This window comes from Dasypus novemcinctus, chromosome 18 (genome assembly GCF_030445035.2).
Source record: "Dasypus novemcinctus isolate mDasNov1 chromosome 18, mDasNov1.1.hap2, whole genome shotgun sequence".
NCBI classification, from domain to species: domain Eukaryota; kingdom Metazoa; phylum Chordata; class Mammalia; order Cingulata; family Dasypodidae; genus Dasypus; species Dasypus novemcinctus.
In genome coordinates, this window is record NC_080690.1 from 7,926,023 (window position 1) to 7,948,902 (window position 22,880).

Here is a 22,880-nt window from a genome sequence, read left to right on the forward strand (position 1 = left end):
CTCCCTCGTAGCCAGCACGGAGTGGAGGCGAGAGTCACCCAGCAACTCTCTGCAGGGGCCTCGAAAGACCCAGCTTGAGGGAGGGGTCAGTGGGGGCCGCGTGGCGCAGAATAGCTGCTTATCTTATCCCTGCTACCCTAAACCATTTGCCTCTTGCCTCGATTAGCGACTTAGGTGTAAATTAAAATTAAATTAGGGGAAGCAGCTGTGGCTCACTGAGTTGGGCTCCCGTCTACCACATGGGAGGCCCCGGGTTCATGCCCCAGGGCTTCTTTGTGAAGGCAGCCTGGTCCACGTGCTGCGGAGAGCCCACTCAGCAAGGTGATGGAACAAGAAGGGAGACGAGCAAAAACACAGAAGAGTGCGCAGTGAATGGACACAGAGAGCAGGCGACAAGCAAGCCAAAAGGTGGGGCAGGAAAGAAATAAAAATAAATACAGATACAGAAAGAACGCACAGCGAATGGACACAGAGAGCAGACAGCAAGCAAAAAAGCCACAAAGGGGGGAATTAAAACAAAAAGAGATTAGCGATTCTGTTCCTCTGTTGCACTTGCCACATTTCGAGGGCTCCAAAGTCACGCATGCTAGAGGCTTCTGGACTGGACCGCGCAGGTGCAGAACGTCTCCATCCACCTGGAAAGTTCTACTGGGCAGTGCTGAGATGATGTTCCCAGGGTTTCGCTGCTGCCGCCACAGCCAGTCCCGGCCAGACCCCTCCCCCTAGGGTTTTGTGGCTTAGAAATCATCTGCCCAGAAGCTCTGGCTCCAGCAGGGGTAGCGGGGTTGCTAGAGGAATCCTTGCTCCCCATTGCCCCATAGGCACATGGGGACCCCGAGTTTCCACTGAGATCTCCCCCAACCACCCTGAGCTACAAAATAAGGCAATTTCTGAATTTCATGCCATTCTGGCCACTGCTGCTACCCTGGAATGAAAGTTCTTAAAGTAATGCCAAGTTTTACAGATTTGATTTGAGGACTTGGAGAAAGCTTGAGGCACCCTGGATTGGCTTTCCATTGCTGCTGTTACAAATTACCACAAACCGAGGGGCTTAAAGCAACAAATTATTTTTTTTCACAGTTCTGAAGGCCAAAAGCCCAAAAGGGGTCTCACAGAGTCAAAAGCAAGGTGTCGGCAGGGCCGTGCTTCTTCGAGGGACTCCAAGGGAGAATCTGCTTTCTCGCCCTTTCCGGCTTCTAGACGCTGCCGGCGTCCCCTGGCCCACGGCCCCGTCCTCCAACTCCAAACCCAAACCTCTCTCCGACCTCTGCTTCTGTCCTCACTCCTCCTTCTCCTTGCAGAGCCCTGTGATCACACTCAGGGCCCACCCAGAGAACCCAGGCTACCTGCCCACCCCGGGATCCTTACCGTCACCCCATCTCACAGGCCCTGGGCCATGTCGGGCCACATTGTCCCAGGTTTGGGGCCTAGGAGGTCTTTGGGGCCCATTACTCTGTCTGCCACACATCCTGAAGCACATGGAGTTCTGCGGGGTCGTGGAAAACCCCGGATGAGCCAGGTCGCTCACCTTGACCCCACACCTTCCGAAGGCGGCGTGACGCTGCTGGAATGACGCTTCCTCTCCCCACCTTCCTCCCTCCGTGGCAGGTCCGAGAGCGTTTGCTGGGGACCCTGGCTGCGGCGTCCACTGCCCTCGAGGACATGCAGAGGCTGCAGGGGCTGGCCGAGGCGCTGAGAGCGCTGACCCGCCACAGCGAGGAGCTCACGCCCTGGGCCCAGGTGAGTCCTTCCCACCCGCTGAGCCCGCCCTGAGACACACACCTCCGTGGTGGGCGGGGACAGCCCACCCTGCAAGGTGGGAGGAGCCCCTCACCACGGGCCTTGCCTGGGTGCCCAGACTCCCGCCATCTTGGGGGTTGTCCCTCCCCCAGACCCGGGCCAGCAGCCCTGTCTATGTGGTATGGCCCCTTCTCCCCTGTCTTGTGCCCCTGCCTTGCTCTCCTCCACTGCGGCATTCGCCCCTCAAAGGGTGCAGGGGATGGTCCATCCGGGGCAGGAGCTCAACATTACTTCTCCTTCTTTCCCAGCGGGAGGCCAGCCGGGCCCTCCAGCATGCCAGCAAGACCCTGTTGGCTGCTGGGGCCGGAGCCCGTCCTGAGGACCAGCGGCGCCAGGCGGCCACCAGGGACCTGTTTCACGCTGTGGGCGGCGTGCTGGAAGCTGCGCTGAGCCACAGACCAGAAGCGCCTGCAGGAGTCAACGGCAGTCAGGTGGGTGCCCACCTCACCGTGGGCGCGGCTCGCGCTGGTGCTCGTAGGTGGCTCCTTCTCCCCATCTGTGGCCACAGAGGTTAAAGCTTTTCCTTGGGAGGAGACAGCCCGAGCTCCAATCCCCCTGTCACTCACGAGCCGTGTAACTCGGGCCAGTGACACAATTATCCTGAGCCTGTTTCACCAGCACATGAAGGGGCTGCGCCATCTCAGAGAAGCCACAAACTGGAGAGAGCTTACAAAAACCACCTGTCAAGGCCATTGACAGATAGCTGAATTATACTCGTGTACATACAGACACACGATCACTGATCCTCGACCACTCACACCAGACACACGCACACGCACGTGTGATTTGCTCCAGTAGGAGCTCGGTGCAAACACCTGGCCCTTTCCAGGTTCGCGGCCAGCCTGGCACCAGGGAGGCCGCACCTTCCTCGGGGGCCCGTGCGGGGTGGGGAGAAGAGTCCCAACCTGGTGACCTGTGAGAGGCCCAGGCCCTGGCTCTCCCTTTCCCCTGAGTAAGACCCAGGCCGCGGCTGGACGTCAGGGCGAACAGGAGCTGGGGCGCATCTCCTGACCCACCTGCAGCCCCCCGTGCTCACCCTCTGGGCGCCTCGTCCTCACCTGCAGGCGGGGGAGCTGAAGCCCCTGCCTGGCAGAGCTGTCCTGAGGGTGAGCAGGGCTCCCTCCCACGAATCAGCCTTGGAAATCTTCCTGTGTGTGCTCCTGCCGTTACGCACAGAGCAGGGCGCTTGATAAATGGTGTCCCGTCTCCGTCTTCCTCCCTCCGGCCGCTGCGCCCTCCCTGTCCCCGCGGAGGTCCCGCACCAGCCTGGTGACGGTGACCCAAGGTGGTACAAGGAGACGGGTCTCAGCGGCAGTGCCCTGCTTCCTTTCCAGGCAGTGCCCCCGCTGCTCGGGGTTGTGGGGCACCTGCAGACCGCCCTCCTGCTGGGGACACTGCCTGGGGACCCTTCAGCCTCACTGGCCACCCCTGCCATCTCCGTGTATACAAGCAGGTAACTGGCTGCACTGCAGGTTCCATGACAGCGCGTCCTTGACCTTGCTCAGTCCACATCCAGACCCCAAGACCCGGTGGAAGGCAGAGCCCAGGGGGTCAGCCTTGGAGAAGGGAAGCGCCTGGAACTGGGAAGGGCTTTTCCTTGCATTTGTAGAGCGCAGGAAGGGAGCCGGGTGCCCCGCCCAGCGTCAGGACCACCTGAGTTCCCAGAGATGGGGCGTGCTAGAGCTGTGCAGGTCGGGGGCTGCACGGGTGGGGACCACCCTACCCATAGCCCTGCCCCAGGGGGGTGTGGGCCAGCCCGCTGCTCCCTGGGGCTGCGGGGATTCAAGATGGATTTGGAATGGGAGTTTCCCACGGAGTGCCTCTCTCACAGAGCGCTGACTCAGGCCTGGAGATGTCATCTGCCCTCCATCCCTCCACCTGGCAATGCTGCAGGCACCGCTGGGCAGGGGCCTGGGACCCCTGCACCAAGCATCAGCCCTCAGCCCCTCTTGCCAGGGCTCCCCATCCAGGTCCCGGGGACAGTTTCTCAAAGCCACCTCTTGAAGCTGATCAGAGCTCGGGAAAGTGACCTGAAGCCAGGTCCCCAGACCAAACAAGGGGACAAGGCCAGAAAAAGACAGGGCTGGGAGCCTGTGAGGTCAGGGGTCAAGGCATGCAGGAGAGAGAAGCCTGCAGAAGGGTCTACAGCAAAGCTCGTTTCTCCCTGACCACCTCTGCCGTGCCAGGCGCTGTTCCCGGCGTCGGGGTGCAGAAGCAGATGCGGCTGGCAGCAGCCCTGCCCTCATGGCACTCACAGCTCAGGAGGGGGGCCTTCCGTGCTGCTGCTCGTGACGTGAACATGCAGAACCTTCTAGAGGGATCAAAACAGAGCAGTCCTTCCTGGGAAAGCTAGGGCTTCCCTGGAGAGCAGGGAACATGGGATCTTCCTCTAAGGGTCACTCTCTTCTCTCTGTCCCGGCACCTCTGTTCTCGCCTCGTGGCCAGGATACAGCCACGGAGCTGGCGAAGCCCCTCCGTGCACGTGGCTGGTGCCAACTCTGCCTCCTTCACTCTGCCCGCCGCCTCCTCCCTCATCTCTCCAGCGGATGCCCGTGAGCCTGTGGACATAAGGGTAACCGTGCCAAGCACTGCTGGCAAAGCACTTCCGCATTCATTTACTCATGTGTGTTGACAACAGCGCTGTCCATCACATAGGATTGTCGTGCCCGTTTTACAGATGAGTAACTGGGACAGAGGTTCAATGACTTGCTTAATGGCACAAGTAAGTGGTAGAGCTGGGATTTTGGCTCCCAAATCCATGCTCTTTTTCCCTGTAGTGCAAAATTTCTCCAGCAGCCTGAGTCTAATTAGCTGTTGGAAACAAAACTCTTTAGGTTTAGTTCCTCAACTAGCAAGTGGAAAACCCAGGGCTCCAGTTCTGTGCTCTTTTTGTTCCCTCTGACTCTCTGCCCCCTTGAGCCCTAATGAATGCAGAGAAGCATCTTTCTCTTGGAGACTGACTGGTTCTGCCAGGAAGAAAAGCTTAGACCGAGTTCCATCCCAGGGATTGCTCAGCCAAAGCCAGGGCGATTGGGTTCTCTGGTCCAAGATCTCGGCGGCCACACCTGGCAGTGCAGAGATGTGCCAGGACAACCAGCAGCAGAGGAAGGCAGGCCCTCAGGCCCCCCACACACACAGCAGGGGAGGCTCACCCGTCCCATTCCAGACGGCAGAGCATCCGCTGAAGGGCCCGTCCTTCGGGGACCTTGGCCGACACTCCCTGTTCTCGGTTGCAGATGATGAGCTTCCCAAAGAGCCCCTTCCCGGCCTGTAGCCGCTTCAATGTCAGCGGAACTGTTGGTGGCCTCCGCCTGACCAGCCCTAGTGGACGGCCCCTGCCCGTGAAGAATCTGCCGGAGAGAATCGAGGTAAAGGTTGGGGGTGTTGTTGGAAGGCAGGGGGTACTTCTGTCTTCTTCAACTTGGTTGGGGCCAACAGTTGTCTGGTGAAGAAGAGAAATGGTGAAAGAGGGGCATCATAAAATATGACCCTTAATATTAACTTTAAACATCGTGTTTCATCTTAATAGTGGTACATTCATTCACCCGTCTTTGGGCATACAGCCAAGAAGCTTTCTTTAAATTCATTGGTTGGAATTTTATTCATCCTTGTTTATTTCATTTTATTTTTTTAAAGATTTATTTATTTATTTATTCCCCTCACCTCCACCCCCCAGTTGTCTGTGCTGTGTCTATTTGCTGAGTGTTCTTCTTTGTCCACTTCTGTTGTTGTTAACAGCATGGGAATCTGTGTTTCTTTTTGTTGCTTCAGCTCTCCATGTGTGCGGCGCCATTCCTGGGCAGGCTGCACTTTCTTTCATGCTGGGCGGCTCTCCTTATGGGGCGCACTCCTTGCGCGTGGGGCTCCCCTACGCGGGGGACACCCCTGCATGGCAGGGCACTCCTTACATTCATCAGCACTGCACATGGGCCAGCTCCGCACGGGTCAAGGAGGCCCGGGGTTTGAACCGCGGACCTCCCATGTGGTAGACGGACGCCCTAACCACTGGACCAAGTCCACTTCCCGGTCATCCTTGTTTAAACCACTCCCAAATGGATCCTCTGTAATTTCCATTGGATTTTCTTCCAAGTTCAGCAAAAACTTAAGCATACCATGGTGCAATCTGAGTTCAGATTTCTTCAAGATTTTATTTATTTATTTTTAAATTGCTGCATGGTTTTCTCGTCAATGACAGTTTTTAGTAGCTCATTTTTATTGAGTCTTCTTAAAGCATTCAACTTAAGTTTTTATGCCAACAATTATTTCTTTTCATACTTGGAGCTTATTACCTTATGTCACTACATGAAAGAAATGATTAAAATTGAAAGTTACAGTAACAAGTACACCAGGCATAAACAGGTTTGGGAGTAAACACAACTACCTATCAGAGAGTACCCAATTCCACCAGCAGCAGGTGCCCGGGGTCACTAGAGAAGGGGTCTCAGGCTGGGTTCTCCGGAAGCAGACTCTGGAGGACTTTGGGGTACAAGATGTCTTTGGAGAGTACCTACCACCTGTGCAGGCCTGTGAAGAAAGCAAGCAGGACCGGGCAGGAGAAGTCCGACTCAGTGCAGGCCTGACAGAGCCTCAGCCGCACCCAAGGGCATGGACTGTTCATCAGCGTGCCACCCAGCAGGCCCAGATGTCCAGGCTGGAGGCAGACTCCAGTGTGGGTGGGACCCACCAAGGCTGTGACTCGAGAGAGGTGGGTCCCTGCGGCTGTGCAGGCCCTGAGGAAGCTGGCAGCTGGATCCTGCCTGCTCGCCCTATACCTGGGCAGCAAGTCTGTCCGTGGCAGGGCCCTGGACAGCACATTTCCATGCCTACCATAGAAGGACGCCAGGAATGGGCAAGCAGAGCACAGCGGGCAGCAGGCATTCGGTTTTAGAAGCCAGTGGAGATGGGACTAGATGGAGATGCATCTACCAAATGCCACTGAGCTGGTCACGGGAGCCGGCCCAGGTCATCCAGGTGGGCCCAGTGGGGTCATAACATCCTTCAAAGAGAGAGGCAGAGGGAGGTGGGACTACGGGGAAGAAAGTGTGATGACGGAAGCAAGAGGTTGGAGCGACGTGAGGAAGGGGCCGCGGGCAGCCTCCAGAAGCTGAGACACACGAGGAAAATATTCTCCTGGGGGCCTCCAAAGAACCTGGCCTTGAGCCCACCGAGGCTGGCTCTGGACCTCTGACCTCCAGAGCTGTAAAAGGATAAATTCCAGTGGAGTGCCGGGAGGGCGAGACTGCGGGAGGGAGAAGCCCCTTTGGCCTGCTTTACGGAAGCCAGCGAGGAAGGGTGGTGACCGCTGACCCATTCCCTTGTCCCAACACTCAGCGCCAGCGCCAGCTGCAGGAGTCAGGAGAAGCCACGGGAGATCACGGATGTGGTGGAAGATTATGCTAAAGAAAGATACGGAATATCTTCAATAATACAAGAAGTTTTGGTTTGGGTCAGAGACTTGACAGGACAAAAAGCTGATGAAGTTGTGAGGGTGCATGCAAGGGTCCTACAAGCGGAGCTAAAGGGAAGCAGGGTTTCTCCGTCCTACGCCAGCAGCAGTTTAATGGCCAGGCTCTTGTAGCTGTGGGAGACCAGGCAAACGAGCAGGTGGTTAGATTTGCTGCCAGCATCAACAAAGAGAGTGTCGTGGATGTAGAAGGTGATGTGAGAAAAGTGAATCAGAAAATTGGAAGCTGTACACAGCAGGATGTTGAGTTGCGTGTTCAAAAGATGTATTCAATCAGTTTGGCTGAACCCCGCCTGCCCCTGCAGCTGGATGATGCCACTTGGCCTGACATGGAAGGAGAAGAGGACGGAAGAGCTACTGTGAACCAGGATACAAGATTAGACAGCAGAGTGATTGATCTTAGGACATCAGCTAGTTAAGCAATATTCCGTCTCCAGGCTGGTATCTGTTGGCTCTTCCGAGAAACTAATTAACAAAGGTTTTGTGGAGGTCCAAACTCCCAAAATTATTTCGGCTGCCAGTGAAGGAGGAGCCAATGTGTTTTCAGTGTCATATTTTTAAAATAATGCATGACTGGCTCAGTCTCCACAGCTGTATAGCAAATGTGTACTTGTGTTGATTTTGAGAAACCTTTCTGTATTGGACCAGTATTTAGAGCTGAAGACTCTAATGCTCACGGACATCTAACTGAAGTTGTTGGTTTGGACATTGAAATGGCCTTTAAGTACCTTTACAATGAAGTTGTGGAAGAAATCGTTGACACCTGGTGCAAATATCCAAAGGACTTCATGAAAGATTTCAGACTGAAACTCAAATAGTGAATAAACAGTTCCCATGGGAGCCATTCAAATTTTTGGAACCAACTTTAAGGCTAGAGTATTGTGAAGCATTGACCATGCTTAGGGAAGCTGGCGTTGAAATGGGAGATGAAGAAGGCCTGAGTACACCAGAAGAAAAACTGCAGGGTCGTCTGGAAAAGGAAAAGTATGCCACAGATGTTTATATTCTTGATAAATATCCACTGCCTGGAAGACCTGTCTACACTATGCCTGACCCAAGAAATCCTATCTGGAGAGAAGCAAGGCTTACGTTGATTCTTTCCGCTTTGGGGCCCCTTCTCGTGCATTGGGTTGGAACGAGGGACCCTGCTGTTTTTGGGGTTGCACAATGTTCGTCAGACCTCAGTGTTCCCCCCACGATCCCAAACGACTCCCTCCATAAAGCGAGCAGGGCATTTTCTTGCCAGTAACCTGCTATTTATTGATCAGGCTGTATGGAGCTTGGATACTTAAAATATGCAATAGAATAAAGTCCAGAGTGCCACAGTCATTTTTTTTTATTAATTCAATACAGGTTGATTTAAAACAGAAGATTTTTTATAAATTTTGACAGAGTTCAATAGAAAATGCTTGAACATTTAAATGAGAAATTCATTTGGTTATGATAGAAATTCATATTTCATTAATACAGTAAATGTTAACAGTTTTAAACAGTTAAGATTGTGCAATTTTTTTTTCCATATTAACATGGACACAGGATTGATGTCTTAAATTTTCAATATTTGAGCTTATTTTTTAAAATTATGATATTGGATTAATAACAACTGGGAACTGAGATTTTAATGAGTGTGTAACTGGCATCCATGGAATGTTAGGGAGAAAGTATCAGTTCTTGAAAGTTATGCCAAGAATTCATGTAAAGCAGGTAAAAATACTGGTTAGGAAATATGAATATTCAATAAATATTTATTAAATTTTTAAATTCTAAAACTGAATTTCAATAAATTTTAAAGCTAATTATAAGAAAAGAAAAATAAAAAATTCCAGGTTGGAGGTAATTTGCTACAGCAGCAATAGGAATGAGCAGATCGCAGGCTGGATTTCAGTTGCCCAGGTGATTCCCCGTGATCAGGGACCAACTCTGCCACTCGATTCCCGGCACAGCCTCGATTCGATTGTTTCTGATAACAGATCCTGCTGCCCCGGCGCCCGGAAGGCCTCGGCGAGCCGACTGTGTTGAACCTGAGCAGCCCTGAGGCTCTGCAGGTGAACTTGACTTCAGGAGAGGCGGCTCTGGGGATACAGCTGCACTGGAGACCTGGCATCCCGCTCACCCTCAGGCTGGGCTACGGCTACCACCCGAACGAGACCAACTACGACGCCAAAACTCACCTTCCGCCAACGGCGGCTCCAGGTAGTCTCGTTAGGGCTGCTTCCTGGGGTGTGGCCGGGTCAGAACCTGAGAATCGGAAGCCATAGGAAAGAACAAGAGGGAGAAACACACACGCCACGTCCAATGGCTTATTTTTGCTATTGTTGTTATTTGCCAACATTAGATGAGTACTTACTATGTGCCCTGAAGACACTGATGAGCACTTACAGAACTGACCTCGTGTAATCTTTTGACAGCTCCTGGAGTGGGGACTGTTGGAATTGCCCCTTTCCAGATAAGAACAGAGAAGTCAGGTAGCTGACCCAAGTCACACAGCCAGTAGGGGGGACAGTTGGGATTTGAACCCTCGTCTGTCTGACCTGCCAGCCCATGCTCTGAACTCTGACCCAAAAGTAACTCCCCTTCTGCACGCCTAGTCCCAGGGAGCGAGGGCACTCCCCAATTTTGGGGAGACCATCAGGGTCTGCTTCCTGCAGGGACCCCTCAGTCCCCCTCTCCCATCCTGTTAGCCCCATCTCGAGGAGGCTTCCTCTGACCAGTATCCCCTTTCCTGCAGACGAGCCGCCCACGTGGATCCTGAGCCCAGAGGACCTGCGTTTCGGAGCGGGTACCTACTATTTGACTGTGATCCCCGAATCTGGCCTGGAGCTGGCCGCCAGCACAGACCCCACAGTTGGCATCACCACCTTCCTGTCCCACTGTGTGTTCTGGGATGAAGTCCAGGGGACTTGGGACAACGCTGGATGCCAGGTAAGGTGAGGGAACTAAAGAAGTGCAGGTAGGCTGGCCCAGCTGAGCCCGCTCACATGGGGGCTGCCTCGGGGGCGCCATCGTGGGCCCCTCCCAGGACCTGTGCCCAGAAGCCCCTCCCAGGGCCTGGCTAACCCTCCTTTGGATCTTGCCTAAATTGTCACTTCCTCAAGAAAACCTCGACTAGGTCAGATTTTCCTGCTCTAAATCCTCCATAGCACCCAACAGAACAGGGATCTTGCATCTACATTTAATTGATGTCCTTCAGGATCTCGCATCTACATTTAATTGATGTCCATCTCCTCAGGGCCCTGTGGGTCCCGTGAGAGCAGGAACAGTGCTGCTTTGTTCTCCACTGGGAACAAAGGGTTGTTGAATGAAGCCACGGCTGACCCAGGAAGCCCCGGTGCCTGCCAAGGAAAGCCAAGGTGTTACTTCAGAGGAAAAGAACTCGGAGCTGAGCTCTTTATTATATGCAGGTGTTGTGCTCCTTGTTTTACTTCCATTGTCTCATCGAGTCTTCTAAGATATTTGGTATTCCCATTTTACAGGTGGTAAAACAAGGCTCGGAGAACTCAGCTCCCCAAATCCCAAATCCCATAGCTCGTAAGAGGAGGAGTTGGGACTGGAACCCAGGTCTGTCTGTCTGCAGAGCGCAAACTTTAGCTATACGTGTCGCAGCTTCTCCAGCTCTCAGCCCAGTCTTGTTGAGTCCCTGGATGGACCATGGTTTTGTTAATTGCAATCAATTTCAGTCAGTTGCTGTTGCCATCACATCCCTGTCTCAGGGCAGCTCAGTCCAGCCCACAAGTTACCCAGGCTAGTCACAGTGTCCTGGAGGTAGACGTTGGCTTTGGGGCCACCAGAAGCCATCTCCAGGGTCACTGCTGTGCCCCTACCCCCTTCCACACCTGTGCATATGCTGTCCTCACCCCCAGAGTGCCCTCTCACCCGCCCCTGCCTGGAAAATCCCTATCCACCCTTCAGTCTCCCACTCCCACACCATCTTCTTGGGGAGACTCCCAGGCGCCTCGCGGCTCCCTCTCTTGGCCTTCCGCAGCATTTCATCCCCTTCTCGGGACAGCTAGGTTGGAAACTCTGTTTACACACCTGTGCCCCCTAGTAGACTATGAACGCCTTCTTTGATTTCTTCTACATACCTGAGCCGCCCCCCACGGGCCTATAAATACCTCTTTCCTTTATTAAACAACAGTCACCATGTGTCGGTGGTGGGGATGGACTGGTGAGGAAAAAGGTGACCCTTGAGTCTAGGAGAGCACCAAACAAGAATGAGCGGAGCGCATCGATGTTGAATGACAACAGTCACAAGTGCCAGGTCCCAGCAGAGCCGGGAAGGCAGAGTCTCTGGGCGGAGCTCCTCCTTTGCTTGTTCCAGCCGCAGCCTCGACTTCCTTGTCAGCACCTGGGCTGGCTTCCGGCTGCTGGCCAGGGAGTTCCCCGAAGCACCAGGAAGAAACAACGGCCACCGAGGTGCCCAAGAAACAGCAGTCCCCCGTGCTCACGGCACAGGCTCCTCGTGAAGGAGACCCTGGGTGCTTCGTGACCTTCTCGAGCTCCTCACACCCGGAAGCCGTCTAATTCCCACGCTGCTTGCATGGAACGCCCCCTGCAGCTCCCTCTGAGGCCTGACGCCCAGAAAGCAGCAGGACGGTGTTGAGGTCAACGGCAGGGTCTTCTCCATCAGATACGGGATTAACCCCAACTCATCAATTGCTGTCCGGGTAACCTCGGACACGTCACCCCACCTCTCTGTGCTTTTCCACCCAAAAGCAAGATAAAGGACAGCGACCACTTAGAGCTGGGGTAAGGCGTAAACAAGACAAGGGCTGTAAAAAGCTTAGTGTGTTCCGGACACATAGTTAACATTCCACGGAGGAAAGCGGTGGTTATTTTAAACACTCCCTTTGCGTACAGAGAAGACAAATGTGAATATAAAGTGGAAAGCCAGGAAAGAGTGAACATCGGGTTCAGGGGGTATTTGGGTGGGGGGAGGCATGGGGATGGGATGGGTAAGACCACAGAGTTCAGTGTAAGTTAGAAGAGAGTCCCTAGCTTTTGAGTACAGCGGTGGGGCCGTGGGTGCTCCTTATGTTATTAAAAATAGACACCTACTAACACCTACATAAAAGTGGAGTGTGCTGAGACCACACATGAGAGTGTGTCATGAGCCAAAACTCTGATTAGTCCAATGTTGAGCATTTGATGCCTATGACAATATTGATTGATAGATAGATGAGAGAGAGAGAAATGGAGATGGAAACAAACAGAGAAAGAGATAGAGATATATAAAGATCATTGGGAAGTCATGAATAAATAAACAGGGCCATGCAGTTTGGAAGGAAGACTACCAATGAATTATGCAAATAGCTAAAGAAAGTTCCAAATATAAGGACCGTAAACCCTTATCAGAGAGAGGGGCAGAATTATCGCAAGGAGCCTGAGAACTCCTATTCTCAACTACATATTTTATCAAAACTACTAAAGCTACAACTACTGTCCTGAATGGATCCACTGATTAATTTCTGCTGTGTGGAAGGATTCCCATCTGGAAAAGTCTGGATGCTCAGGAGGGCGAAGGTGCTAGAAGTCCAGCTCCCAGCGCCTGAGATCTTGTCCCTGATCTCTGCCTGAGCCAACTCCACCTCCTCTGGGTGTGTCTGGGTTTTCCAGTAAGTTCTGCAGCTGAGTGCCAAGTGCTGACCAAGACTGGAAAACAGTGAGAAAAGCAACAAAATAGGGAAGCAGCTGTGGCTCAATCAGGTGGGCTCCCGTCTACCACATGGGAGGCCCTGAGTTCACGTCCCGGGGCCTCCTTGTGAAGGCAGGCTCGCCCCCAGGCTGCAGAGCTGTCGGCCTACGAGCACGGTGGAGTGCCCGCGAGTGCCACAGAGAACCAACTCAGCAAGGTGATGCAACACAAAAGAGAGACAAGTAAAAACACAGAAAAACGCACAGTGAATGCACACAGAGAGCAGTCAACAAGCAAGCCGTGGTGGGGGGGCGATAAATAAAAAATAAACACAGATACACAGAAGAGCGCACAGTGAATGGATACAGAGCACAAACAGCAAGCAAGCTGCAAAGGGGGGGTATAAAACAAAACAAAACAAAACAAACTTGGATCTGAGACCCACGTGAAATACATAAATAAGCAGCAGGCAGCATGCCGTTTGCTGGGGTCAGGACTTTGCGGGGGGGCTCATTGGGGAAGAGACAATTTTAACCGTTGGGGACGTATGGGCTGTGGGAGGTCCTTGCCCGCGGGGGCTTGAGAGGAAAAGCGCCCTCTCTGCCCAGCCCCTGCCTCCACCCCACCTCGTGGTGGGCCTTGGAATGAAAAGGTGCTGCTGTCCTCCTGAGCACCACGTGGCACTGGGGCGACTGCAAGCTGGCTGCGGGGTTTAGGGACGGTCTGCCCCAACCTTGCAGGGCCTGGTGCGAGGGTGCATAGGGGCCCCCACCCTGCCCCACTCCTGTCTCCTCCTTCCCAGCCTCCCTGGGATCTCCACACATGCAACCCAGGGGCACCTCTTGTCACAGCAGTGGCCCAGTCTGGCTCAGAAGGATGAACCTGAGGATCAGGTCTGTGCAGCTCTAGAGGCAGGAAATTCTGAGGTTCCAGGTACCCAAGTTATACCGAGAAGCGGGGGTCCCAGGACTGGGGGGAGGGTGAGACAAGCGAGGCATCTGGGCACAAAATGCAGGACTCACTGGCAGGGCCGTACAAGCACATCCCTCGCCTCACCCCAGTCCGGCTGTGGGGGTGCGGGCTCCGGGACGCACGTCCCCTGGGCCCGGGGGCTCCTCGGCCTGTGCAGAGGGGTGCAGCCCAAGGAGAACAAGAAAGAGTAGGGTCCTTCCAAGCAGGGGCCTGGGAGGGGGCCCTGCCACCCGCATCTAAGGGTGGTAAAATTTAGGGAATGTCCCCTGGTGTTGAGACGTCAGCCAAGGCTATAAATGTCTGTCTTCCCGTGTTTCCCCAGGCACTGTCATTTTAATCCTCAGGGCTGAATGGCCAACCAGCCCGGTTCTCTTGGGACCAAGAGGGGTTCCTGGGATGCAGGACTTGCCATTTTAAAAGCAGAGATGTCCAGGGCCGCCTGCAACGGCCCTAGCTCCTCCCATTCCATCACCTGTGCCTGGCGCATAATTAGAACTCAGTGCAGAGTTGCCAAGTGAATGATATCAGGTGGCAGAATGTACCAGAAGGATACACTCAAATTTATGACAACGGTTGCTTATGACAGGTGGGGCACTTCCCCTTCCCCTGCACTATTTATCATCTCCAAAAGGCAAAGCAGGGCATGAAAAAAATGCACAGAGGCCTTTTGAGACTCTTGAGGACAAAGACGATTGTTATGAATTCTATTCTCAGCACTTCTAAATTAATTTTTAACTTGAAAAAGCCCAGCGCCAGCCTGCGGCTGGTCTCTCCACAGCCTCGGCAGCCCCACACCCCAGGAAGGCGCATCGTTCAAGATGAAGGTGGTTCTCCTCCCCCGGGGCGGAGCTCCGAGTGCTTCCACAGCGCCTCTCTGGGGCTTGCAGGTGGGGCCGCGGACCAGCCTGTCCCAGACCCACTGCCGCTGCGACCACCTCACCTTCTTCGGAAGCACGTTCCTGGTGATGCCCAACTCCATCGACGTCCGCCAGGCCGCCGCGCTCTTCGCCACCTTCGAGGACAACCCTGTGGTCGTGAGCACCGTGGGCTGCCTCTGCGTGGCCTACGTGCTGGCGGTGATCTGGGCGAGGAGGAAGGATGCGCAGGATCGGGCAAAGGTGAGGCCGCGCCGGTCCCCAGGCACGGAGGGGAGGGGCGGGGAGGTGGCCGCTTCCGGGGCTCTGGGGCAGAGGCGGTCGGCTGGCCCTGTCCGGGGTGCCGGGGACGGTGCCCAGGCGGGGAGCCCAGCCCTTGACCCCTGGGGCGTCTCAGGTAAGCCGGTCCCTCAGCCTCTGTCTGCAAAACGAGGAAGATTATACATGACCACCTCACCCAGTGACGAGGAGGATTCTAATCCCGACCGTCTGTGGAAGAGCCGCCGTGTGCTGGACAAACCCCATTTCAATTCTCACGGCAGCCCAAGGCGGAAGGAAGAGGCGACCGAGAATCAGAGAGGACAACCGATGGCTCAAAGCCAAGGGCGCCGATCCAAACCCACATTGAAGGGTAGACGTGAGCTCCAACAGCCACGAAGTGTACAACAAATGGTTTGCAGGACAAGCTTCTGTTTACTTTTGCCACTATTTGCACCATGGCTTGCACATAGGAGGCTTATGAAGGGCGCCTGAATGAATGAATCAGTGACTGCCAGGGCGCATTGGCACAATGGTTCTGGCAGGCTCTCCCTTTCCATCCTGCCCCACACACAGCAGCAACACCTCGGGATCCTAACACGGTACAAAACCTAACGAGCCACGGTGCCCGCATTGGAATGCCCGTCTCGGGTCCATCTAAGTGATTCCACACTAGTGCTTCAGGTGCCCCGGGCGCAGGCTGGCTCCCCGGGGAGCTGGCTCTGAGCCGGTGGCGCCACACGGGGTGGTGCTTACGGGGTCCACCCCTGTGAGGTCAGGGAAGGAAGCTGGATGGGCAGGGGCGAGGGCAGGCCACGATGCAGCCCACAGACGGCTCAGCTGACCCACGGGTGCTCTGAGTTGTCCCGAGTTGTGTCCAGATGCCAAGGCTTTGATGGCCTGCATCGGTCAGCCACCGGGCCTGGGCCATGGGTGACTGTGCGTGGCCTTCCTTGACCGAGCGGCCTCTTGCATCCCCAATGGGGCTCTCCTCCCCGAAGCCGTCACCCAACGCCCCCACCCACCCACCCAGCAAGTGGGGCAACAAGCCGACAGACAGGGAGGTGTCAGCACATCACAGAACCTGCCGGAGCCCGGCTCCTCTTCTCACTAAACCATCTTAACATTTCGTTCCTTTTAAATTTCCTCAGCAGCATAATCTGGTTCCAAGGTTATGAAAAACTGCACATAACAGAGTTCATGTGCGTCACAGGCTCAAAGTTGAATCTTCTCAACCGAATCGCCTTTCCAGTTTCACTACCGTGGGCCATGTTTTCTAAAGAACGCACTTTGTCCTTTTATCCTTCTACAGATATTTTTACTTGAAATGCTGCTTTCATAAAGAACCATCCTCCCTTGATGGAAGGCAGAAATAGGAGACATGATTTTGCTTTCTCTAACTTTGGCGTGAGGGCCAGCCCAGCTGCGGGTGCCGGACGAGCCGCCAAGAGGCCCCCCTAATGCTCTCCTTCTGTCCAGGTGAAGGTCACCGTGCTGGAGGACAATGACCCCTTAGCCCAGTACCACTACCTGGTGACAGTCTACACCGGACACCGGCGGGGGGCCGCCACCTCCTCTAAGGTACCTAACCCATAGGGCCCGTCGGTGGATCAGCACCCCCCACCCAGACACACTCCTGCCAGACATTGTTGTCACTTGAGCCCAGTGGATTTTGTGCTTTGGGTGGTCTTTTTTTTTGGGGGGGGTGGGGGATTGGTTTTTTTTTCTCTTTTGGTTTTCGTTTTTTAGAGGAAAGAATCTTTTTGTCAAGAAAAAATATTATCCTAAATCCCAGGACATTAATAGTAAAAAATAAAGGAGTGGGTTAAGAGAGGGTTGGGGCCTGGTGCCCTGCCCATTGGGCACCTCCTTTATCCTTTTCAAAGAATAATTCCGGCATTTAGCTGGCCCCCTGCGTGCGGATCTGCTCACGCGGGAAGGAGCGTGCCCAGCATGCTGGTCGTCAGTGAGGAAAGGTGACCCACCGGCTTTAACAGAGAGCGGAGAGGAGGGGGGAGGGGAAATGCCCGTTGCTTGAAAACGGTGAGTCCTGAATCACATCTTTGGGGGGGAAACTGGTTAGCTGGCACCTAACCAAGAGGGCAGGCTGGTCCATCTGTGCTAGGGCAGGTATTGAAGAAACTATTGCAGTTGTTTATGGCTTCTCCAGAATCCTGGACAGTTTCCCGTGGCGCAGACACCACTTAGCCCTTGTGATATGTCGGCGTCCTCAGCTGAACAGGGCCCACGCGTACCACCCAGCTCAGCACCCTCAGCTGAGCAGGGCCCGCGCGTACCACCCAGCTCAGCACCCTCAGCTGAGCAGGGCCCGCGCGTACCACCCAGCTCAGCACCCTCAGCTGAGCAGGGCCCGTGCGTACCACTCAGCTCAGCACCCTCAGCTGAGCAGGGCCCGTGCGTACCACCCAGCTCAGCACCCTCAGCTGAGCAGGGCCTGCACGCACCCCTCAGGATAGCTCCTCCAACGCAGCGGCCTCCAAGGTTCCTTTACTGAAGCAGGGGGCTCCAAAGAATAGCATGAGAACCACTGGGCCTGTGCCCACATTCTGGAGAAAGCACCACTGTTTTCAAAAATGTCATTTAGATTTGCCGGGGCAGGACACATGTCTGTTTACTTTATTGCTGTGTCTCAGCTCCTAGAACAGCCACCTGATGCAGATTAAGCGCTCGGTGACAGTGGAGTACACGTAGGGATCACTTTCACCCATCTCCTGAAGGGTCCACCTCACGTCCATTTGACACTGAGGAGCTCCCTCCCTAGGAAGGAAGTGGAGAACCTGTGAGCCACGGGCCACTGCTCGTTGTGGGCAGCTGTATTCACATTTTGACTAGAGTTCGTCTTGGTTTGCATTTCCCTAGAACAGTGGCTCTAAGCCGGTAGGTGAGGTTGGCAACAGGGGAAGGTATTTTGGTTGTTCCAACTTGGTGGGGGGTGCTACTGGCACCTAAGGGGCAGCAGCCTGGGACACTGCCAAATGTCCTATAATGCCTAGAACAGCCCCCAGGACAGAATTACCCACCCAAAATGCCAACAGTGCCAAGGTTGAGAAACCCTCCTGTAGAAGCAGGCTCTGAAACAAAGATTCAAGTGCAAGGAGTTCAGTTGAGAGGGGACCTCAGAATAAACCAGAAAGGGAGTGAGGAAGAGAGACAGGGAAAGCAAGGCATCAGTGAAGTAGTGTTGTCAAGCCCGTTACCCTAATTCCACTGGGGACTCCAGGAAACAGTGAGGGGCAGATGCCTGGGAGTCCTTCCACCTGAGGATGAGAGACCCAGGGTGTTTATCCAGGTGAGGAGGGCTTGCAGAGGGCATTCATCCTGCAGCATTTCTGACCTCAAGCCAAGAGACATGGATGCTGGCCCTTAGAAGTTGGTGCAGGTAATGCTGCAATGGTGAGGCTGAGGTCTATAGGTGGGCATAGGTAGCATCCACTGCGGTTATGTTATATTTTCTATAGGGAATCAGGCGTCAGCTGGGGATTTAAAAAAACAGATTCCCAGGCCCTCAACCCAATCAACATTCTTACTTGTTAGGTCTGGGGTAGGGCCAGGGAATATGCATTTTTTAGGAGGTACCAGGGATTGAATCCTGGAACCTTGTATATGGGATGCAGGTGCTCAATCACTGAGCTATATGCGCCCACCTGCATTTTTTTTTTAAGATTTTTTTTTTTTTAATTTCTCTCCCCTTCCCCCCCCCACCCTCCCCGTTGTCTGCTCTCTGTTTCCATTCACCGTGTGTTCTTCTGTGACAGCTTCTATCCCTATCAGCAACACTGGGAATCTGTGTTTCTTTTTGTTGCATTATCTTGTCATGTCAGCTCTCCGTTTGTGCAGCGCCATTCTTGGGCAGGCTGCATTTCTTTCGCGCTGGGTGGCTCTCCCTACGGGGGGCACTCCTTGTGCATGGGGCTCCCCTAAACGGGGACACCCCTGCATGGCAGGGCACTCCTTGTGTGCATCAGCACTGCATGTGGGCCAGCTCCGTACGGGTCAAGGAGGCCTGGGGTTTGAACCACAGACCTCCCATGTGGTAGGCAGATGCCCTATCCATTGGGACAGGTCTGCTTCCCCCACCTGCATTTTTAAAGTCAGACACTCATTTTCCAGCACCAGGCTGTCTGAGAGGACCTGGGAATATAAATGTCCACAGGGGGTGGGTGTGGGAAACCTAGTTCCTGCCCTACAGCACTTACAAATCAATATATGGAACCCTTGAAAAGAGCACCATAAAGTGTTTTATGAGTTCAACTTATCTTGAAGATCTGACTGTAGGAAGCATCACCCCAAATCTTTATACTACTGAAAACTAACTCAGGCCCAAGACAGGAGGCGAGGAGGGGGGGAAAGGGTCGCCCTTCATCAGAAGCGGGCGCCAACAGAGCTTGGTGACCACGTGGAATGAGCCACTCCTGGTCTCTTGATTCCAGGTGACTGCCACCCTGTATGGCCTGGACGGAGAGAGTGAGCCCCACCACCTGTCAGACCCCGACACCCCAGTTTTCGAACGAGGAGGAGTGGATGTCTTCTTGCTCTCCACCCTCTTCCCCCTGGGGGACCTGCAGAGCCTCCGACTGTGGCATGACAACTCAGGGGACCGGCCATCCTGGTAAGTCGGGGTGGGCCAGCTAAGAGGACCTATGAAATGCCACTTTACATTTGTTGCTTGTTAACCCTCACAAGACTGCAAGACACATAGTATCAATGCCCAGTTCACGAATGAGGAAACTGAGGTTCACAGAGGCCCACCTGACCCCAGTCCACATGGACTGGAGCAGTAGCCAGGAGGACCAGAATCACAGCCCTGGGTCCAGGGCTGGCCTCACCCTTGGCCCTTTTGCAACATCGACCTCACTAAGACCCCTGCTTTCCAAGCTGTAAAACGGGGATCCGTCCTGAAGGCATCCTGCCCTCCGAGAGGAGAAGAAACGAGCTCGGGGCTGGTTTTCTGATGCAAGAGGCACAGCTGCTGCCCTGAGCACCAGGCTGCGCCTCGCCGGGCATTTTCACGCTGGAGCCTCATGAGGATCCTTGGGACAGTCCTGCTATTAGCCTCCATTTAGGGAAGGGAGGGGCCTTGCCCAGTGTCCCTGGCAGACGTAGGACCAAGACTCCTCCCCATCCTGTCTGAGGTCCCCCTGACCACCCATCAGCATCACCTGGGCAGCCTTAGAAAAATACATATTCCTGGGCCCTACTCCCAAGGACTTGTTCGGTCTGGGTGGGGCCTGGGAATATGTATTTTCAAAATAATAGCTTTATCGAGATATAATTCTTACATCACACCTTCACCCATTGAGAGTGTACAATTCAGTGGTTTTTATTATATTCAGTGTTGTGCAACCATGATCATTACAATCTAATTTTAGAACACTTTAAAATTAATTTTAGAATATTTTGATCACCACGAAAAGAAACCCCATACCCATCAGCAGTCACTCCCATTCCCCACTCCCCACCCCCACCCCCAGCACCTGGCAACCAGAAGTCTACTTTCTGTCATATGGATTTGCCTCTTCTGGATATCCCATATAAATAGGATCGTTTTTTGCCTGGCTTCTTTCACTCAGTGTCACATTTTCAAGGTCCATCCATGTTGTAGCATGAATCAGAACTTCATCCCTTTTTATAACTAAATAATATTCCATTATATGGATATACCACGTTTTGTTTATTCATTTATCAGTTGATGGACATTTGCATTATATTTTCTGTTTGACTATTATGAATATGCTGCTTTGAATAAGATTTTGTGTACAAATGGTTTCATTTCTTTTGGGTATCCACCCAGGAGTGCAATCACTGGGTCATTTGGTAACTTTATGGTTAACCATTTGAGGAACCACCATTTATTTCTCTCCCCTTCCCCACCCCCCACCCCCGTTGTCTGCTTTCTGTGTCCATTCGCTGTGTGTTCTGCTGTGTCCTCTTGCATTCTTGTCAGTGGCACCAGGAATCTGTGTTTCTTTTTGTTGTGTCATCTTGCTGCCTCAGCTCTCCGTGTGTGCAGCACCACTCCTGGGCAGGCTGTGCTTTTTTTTTCCGAGCAGGGCGGCTCTTCTTGCAGGGTGCACTCCTTGCGCGTGGGGCTCGCCTATGCAGGGGACAACCCTTCATGGCACAGCACTCCTTGCGCGTGGCAGCACTGCATGTGGGCCAGCTCACCACATGGGCCAGGAGGCCTTGGGTTTGAACCCTGGAACTCCCATGTGGTAAGTGGACTCTCTATCAGTTGAGCCACATCCACTTCCCTATCTATCTTTTTTATGTAGCCATCCTAGTGTGTGTGAAGTGGTATCTCATTGTAGTTTGGAATTTCTCTGGTGGCTAATAATGATGAGCTTCTTCCCATGTGGTTCCTGCCATCCGTGTATCTTCTTAGAGAAGGAAAATTGGGTTTATAAAAGCCCCAGGTGACACTAATGTGCAGCCAGGATGGGAACCACTGCTCCCAACGGGGATCTGCCACACCCAGCTTCCCCCCGTAGAGAGACAGGCCAGGCGGATCTGAGTGGGACCAGCTCCTCAGCAGCTGTGAAACCTTGGGCAATCCCTGCAGCTCTCCAAGCCTTGCCTTCCTCATCTGGAAAACAGGGGTGATCATCGTTTCTACCTTATAGGGTTGTTGAGAGGATGGCTTAAGGAAACACAAGTCAAGAATTTCTTCCCGTAATTTCCATTATGCAGTAAATGCTCAGTGAAGAAAGGCTGCTGACGTCATTACTATCCTGATGAATCTAGAACAGTAGTGAAAACCACTGCGATTGGACCTGATGCCCCAGGGTAGGCAAGGTGATCTCCTATCTTCCCTGGCCTTGAAGACCTGACTTGGATGAGATGATAACCACCAAGTCCTGAGCCCAAGCCAGATGGCGGATTCCCTCCCTGGTTAGGTCCTGCAGAAAATCACATTTCTATACCCCAACCTGCACCTCCCTGAACACAGACAACCTAGAACACTTGGCTTTACTCACCTGTGACTAGACGCTGGTCCTGAGCTTTGGTGTAATGCGTAAGGCACCTCCTGCAGCATATTTGTAAAATTTCAGCAGCCTTCCAGAGCTGGCCTGCTACATTGACTGGACTCCCCACACGAGGCCAGATCCACCCACCAGTTTGGGAAAGTTTGATCAAGACGCCAAGAACAATGAAGAGAAATACAAAATCTCTTTTTGCAGGAGCACTGTTCTCGAGGGGCAGTTTTGCAAGAGTGTTACCTTCATAGTCCAAAGAAGTCTCCTTCCCCCACCTTACTCTCACAAGTGTGGATCCCTTCTCCAGGTATGTGAGCCAGGTGCTGGTCCATGACCTGGCGATGGACCAGAAGTGGTATTTCCTCTGCAACTCTTGGCTGTCCATTGACATTGGAGACTGTGTCCTCGACAAGGTGTTTCCGGTGGCCACAGAGCAGGACAGGAGACAATTCAGGTATCTTCTTTTTAAAAAAAACTTTCAGCGATTAGTCTTTACTCTGTTCTTTCATCTCTAGGGAGTTGCATCATGAGCCAGCCACAGCCAAATAGAAGTCTGTTTCAGCTCATGGGGCAGGGTAGGCTTGCGTGTATGACTATAATGACTAATCAGCTTTTCCTGTTGGGAATGAGAATCCCAGAGGCAGAGACATGGGCCCTCCAAGACCAAATTGTTGTCCAGGTGGTGAGAATGGCTGGGTCTCCGTGAATGTCATAGAATAATATATTTTATATCTGATTTGAATGGTTGTTCAATATCTGGTCATCTGGGGCTTCCTTTTCAGATTGTTTTTTCTTAGATGCATCTTTCAGCAGATGCTTTTCTGTGCTTTACTCACTTCCCCATTCCCTCCCCTGTTGTGCAGGCTTCCACATCTGTCCCCAAA

General features: G+C 53.4%; 1 protein-coding gene and 1 pseudogene across 1 annotated transcript in view; both read left to right on the plus strand.

Annotated features, from left to right (window-relative positions):
- The window catches only part of PKD1L3 (polycystin 1 like 3, transient receptor potential channel interacting), a 106,539-nt gene that overhangs the window by 44,718 nt on the left and 38,941 nt on the right, over positions 1 to 22,880 (plus strand). The window contains exons 17-27 of the mRNA XM_071209523.1: positions 1,609 to 1,740; positions 2,049 to 2,237; positions 3,135 to 3,253; positions 4,246 to 4,372; positions 5,037 to 5,168; positions 9,235 to 9,457; positions 9,993 to 10,186; positions 14,756 to 14,986; positions 16,481 to 16,582; positions 19,453 to 19,631; positions 22,304 to 22,450. Coding sequence (XP_071065624.1) covers positions 1,609 to 1,740; positions 2,049 to 2,237; positions 3,135 to 3,253; positions 4,246 to 4,372; positions 5,037 to 5,168; positions 9,235 to 9,457; positions 9,993 to 10,186; positions 14,756 to 14,986; positions 16,481 to 16,582; positions 19,453 to 19,631; positions 22,304 to 22,450 — 1,775 coding nt within the window. The remainder of the gene's footprint in view (positions 1 to 1,608; positions 1,741 to 2,048; positions 2,238 to 3,134; positions 3,254 to 4,245; positions 4,373 to 5,036; positions 5,169 to 9,234; positions 9,458 to 9,992; positions 10,187 to 14,755; positions 14,987 to 16,480; positions 16,583 to 19,452; positions 19,632 to 22,303; positions 22,451 to 22,880) is intronic.
- Positions 6,291 to 8,485, plus strand: LOC139436898 (aspartate--tRNA ligase, cytoplasmic pseudogene; annotated as a pseudogene).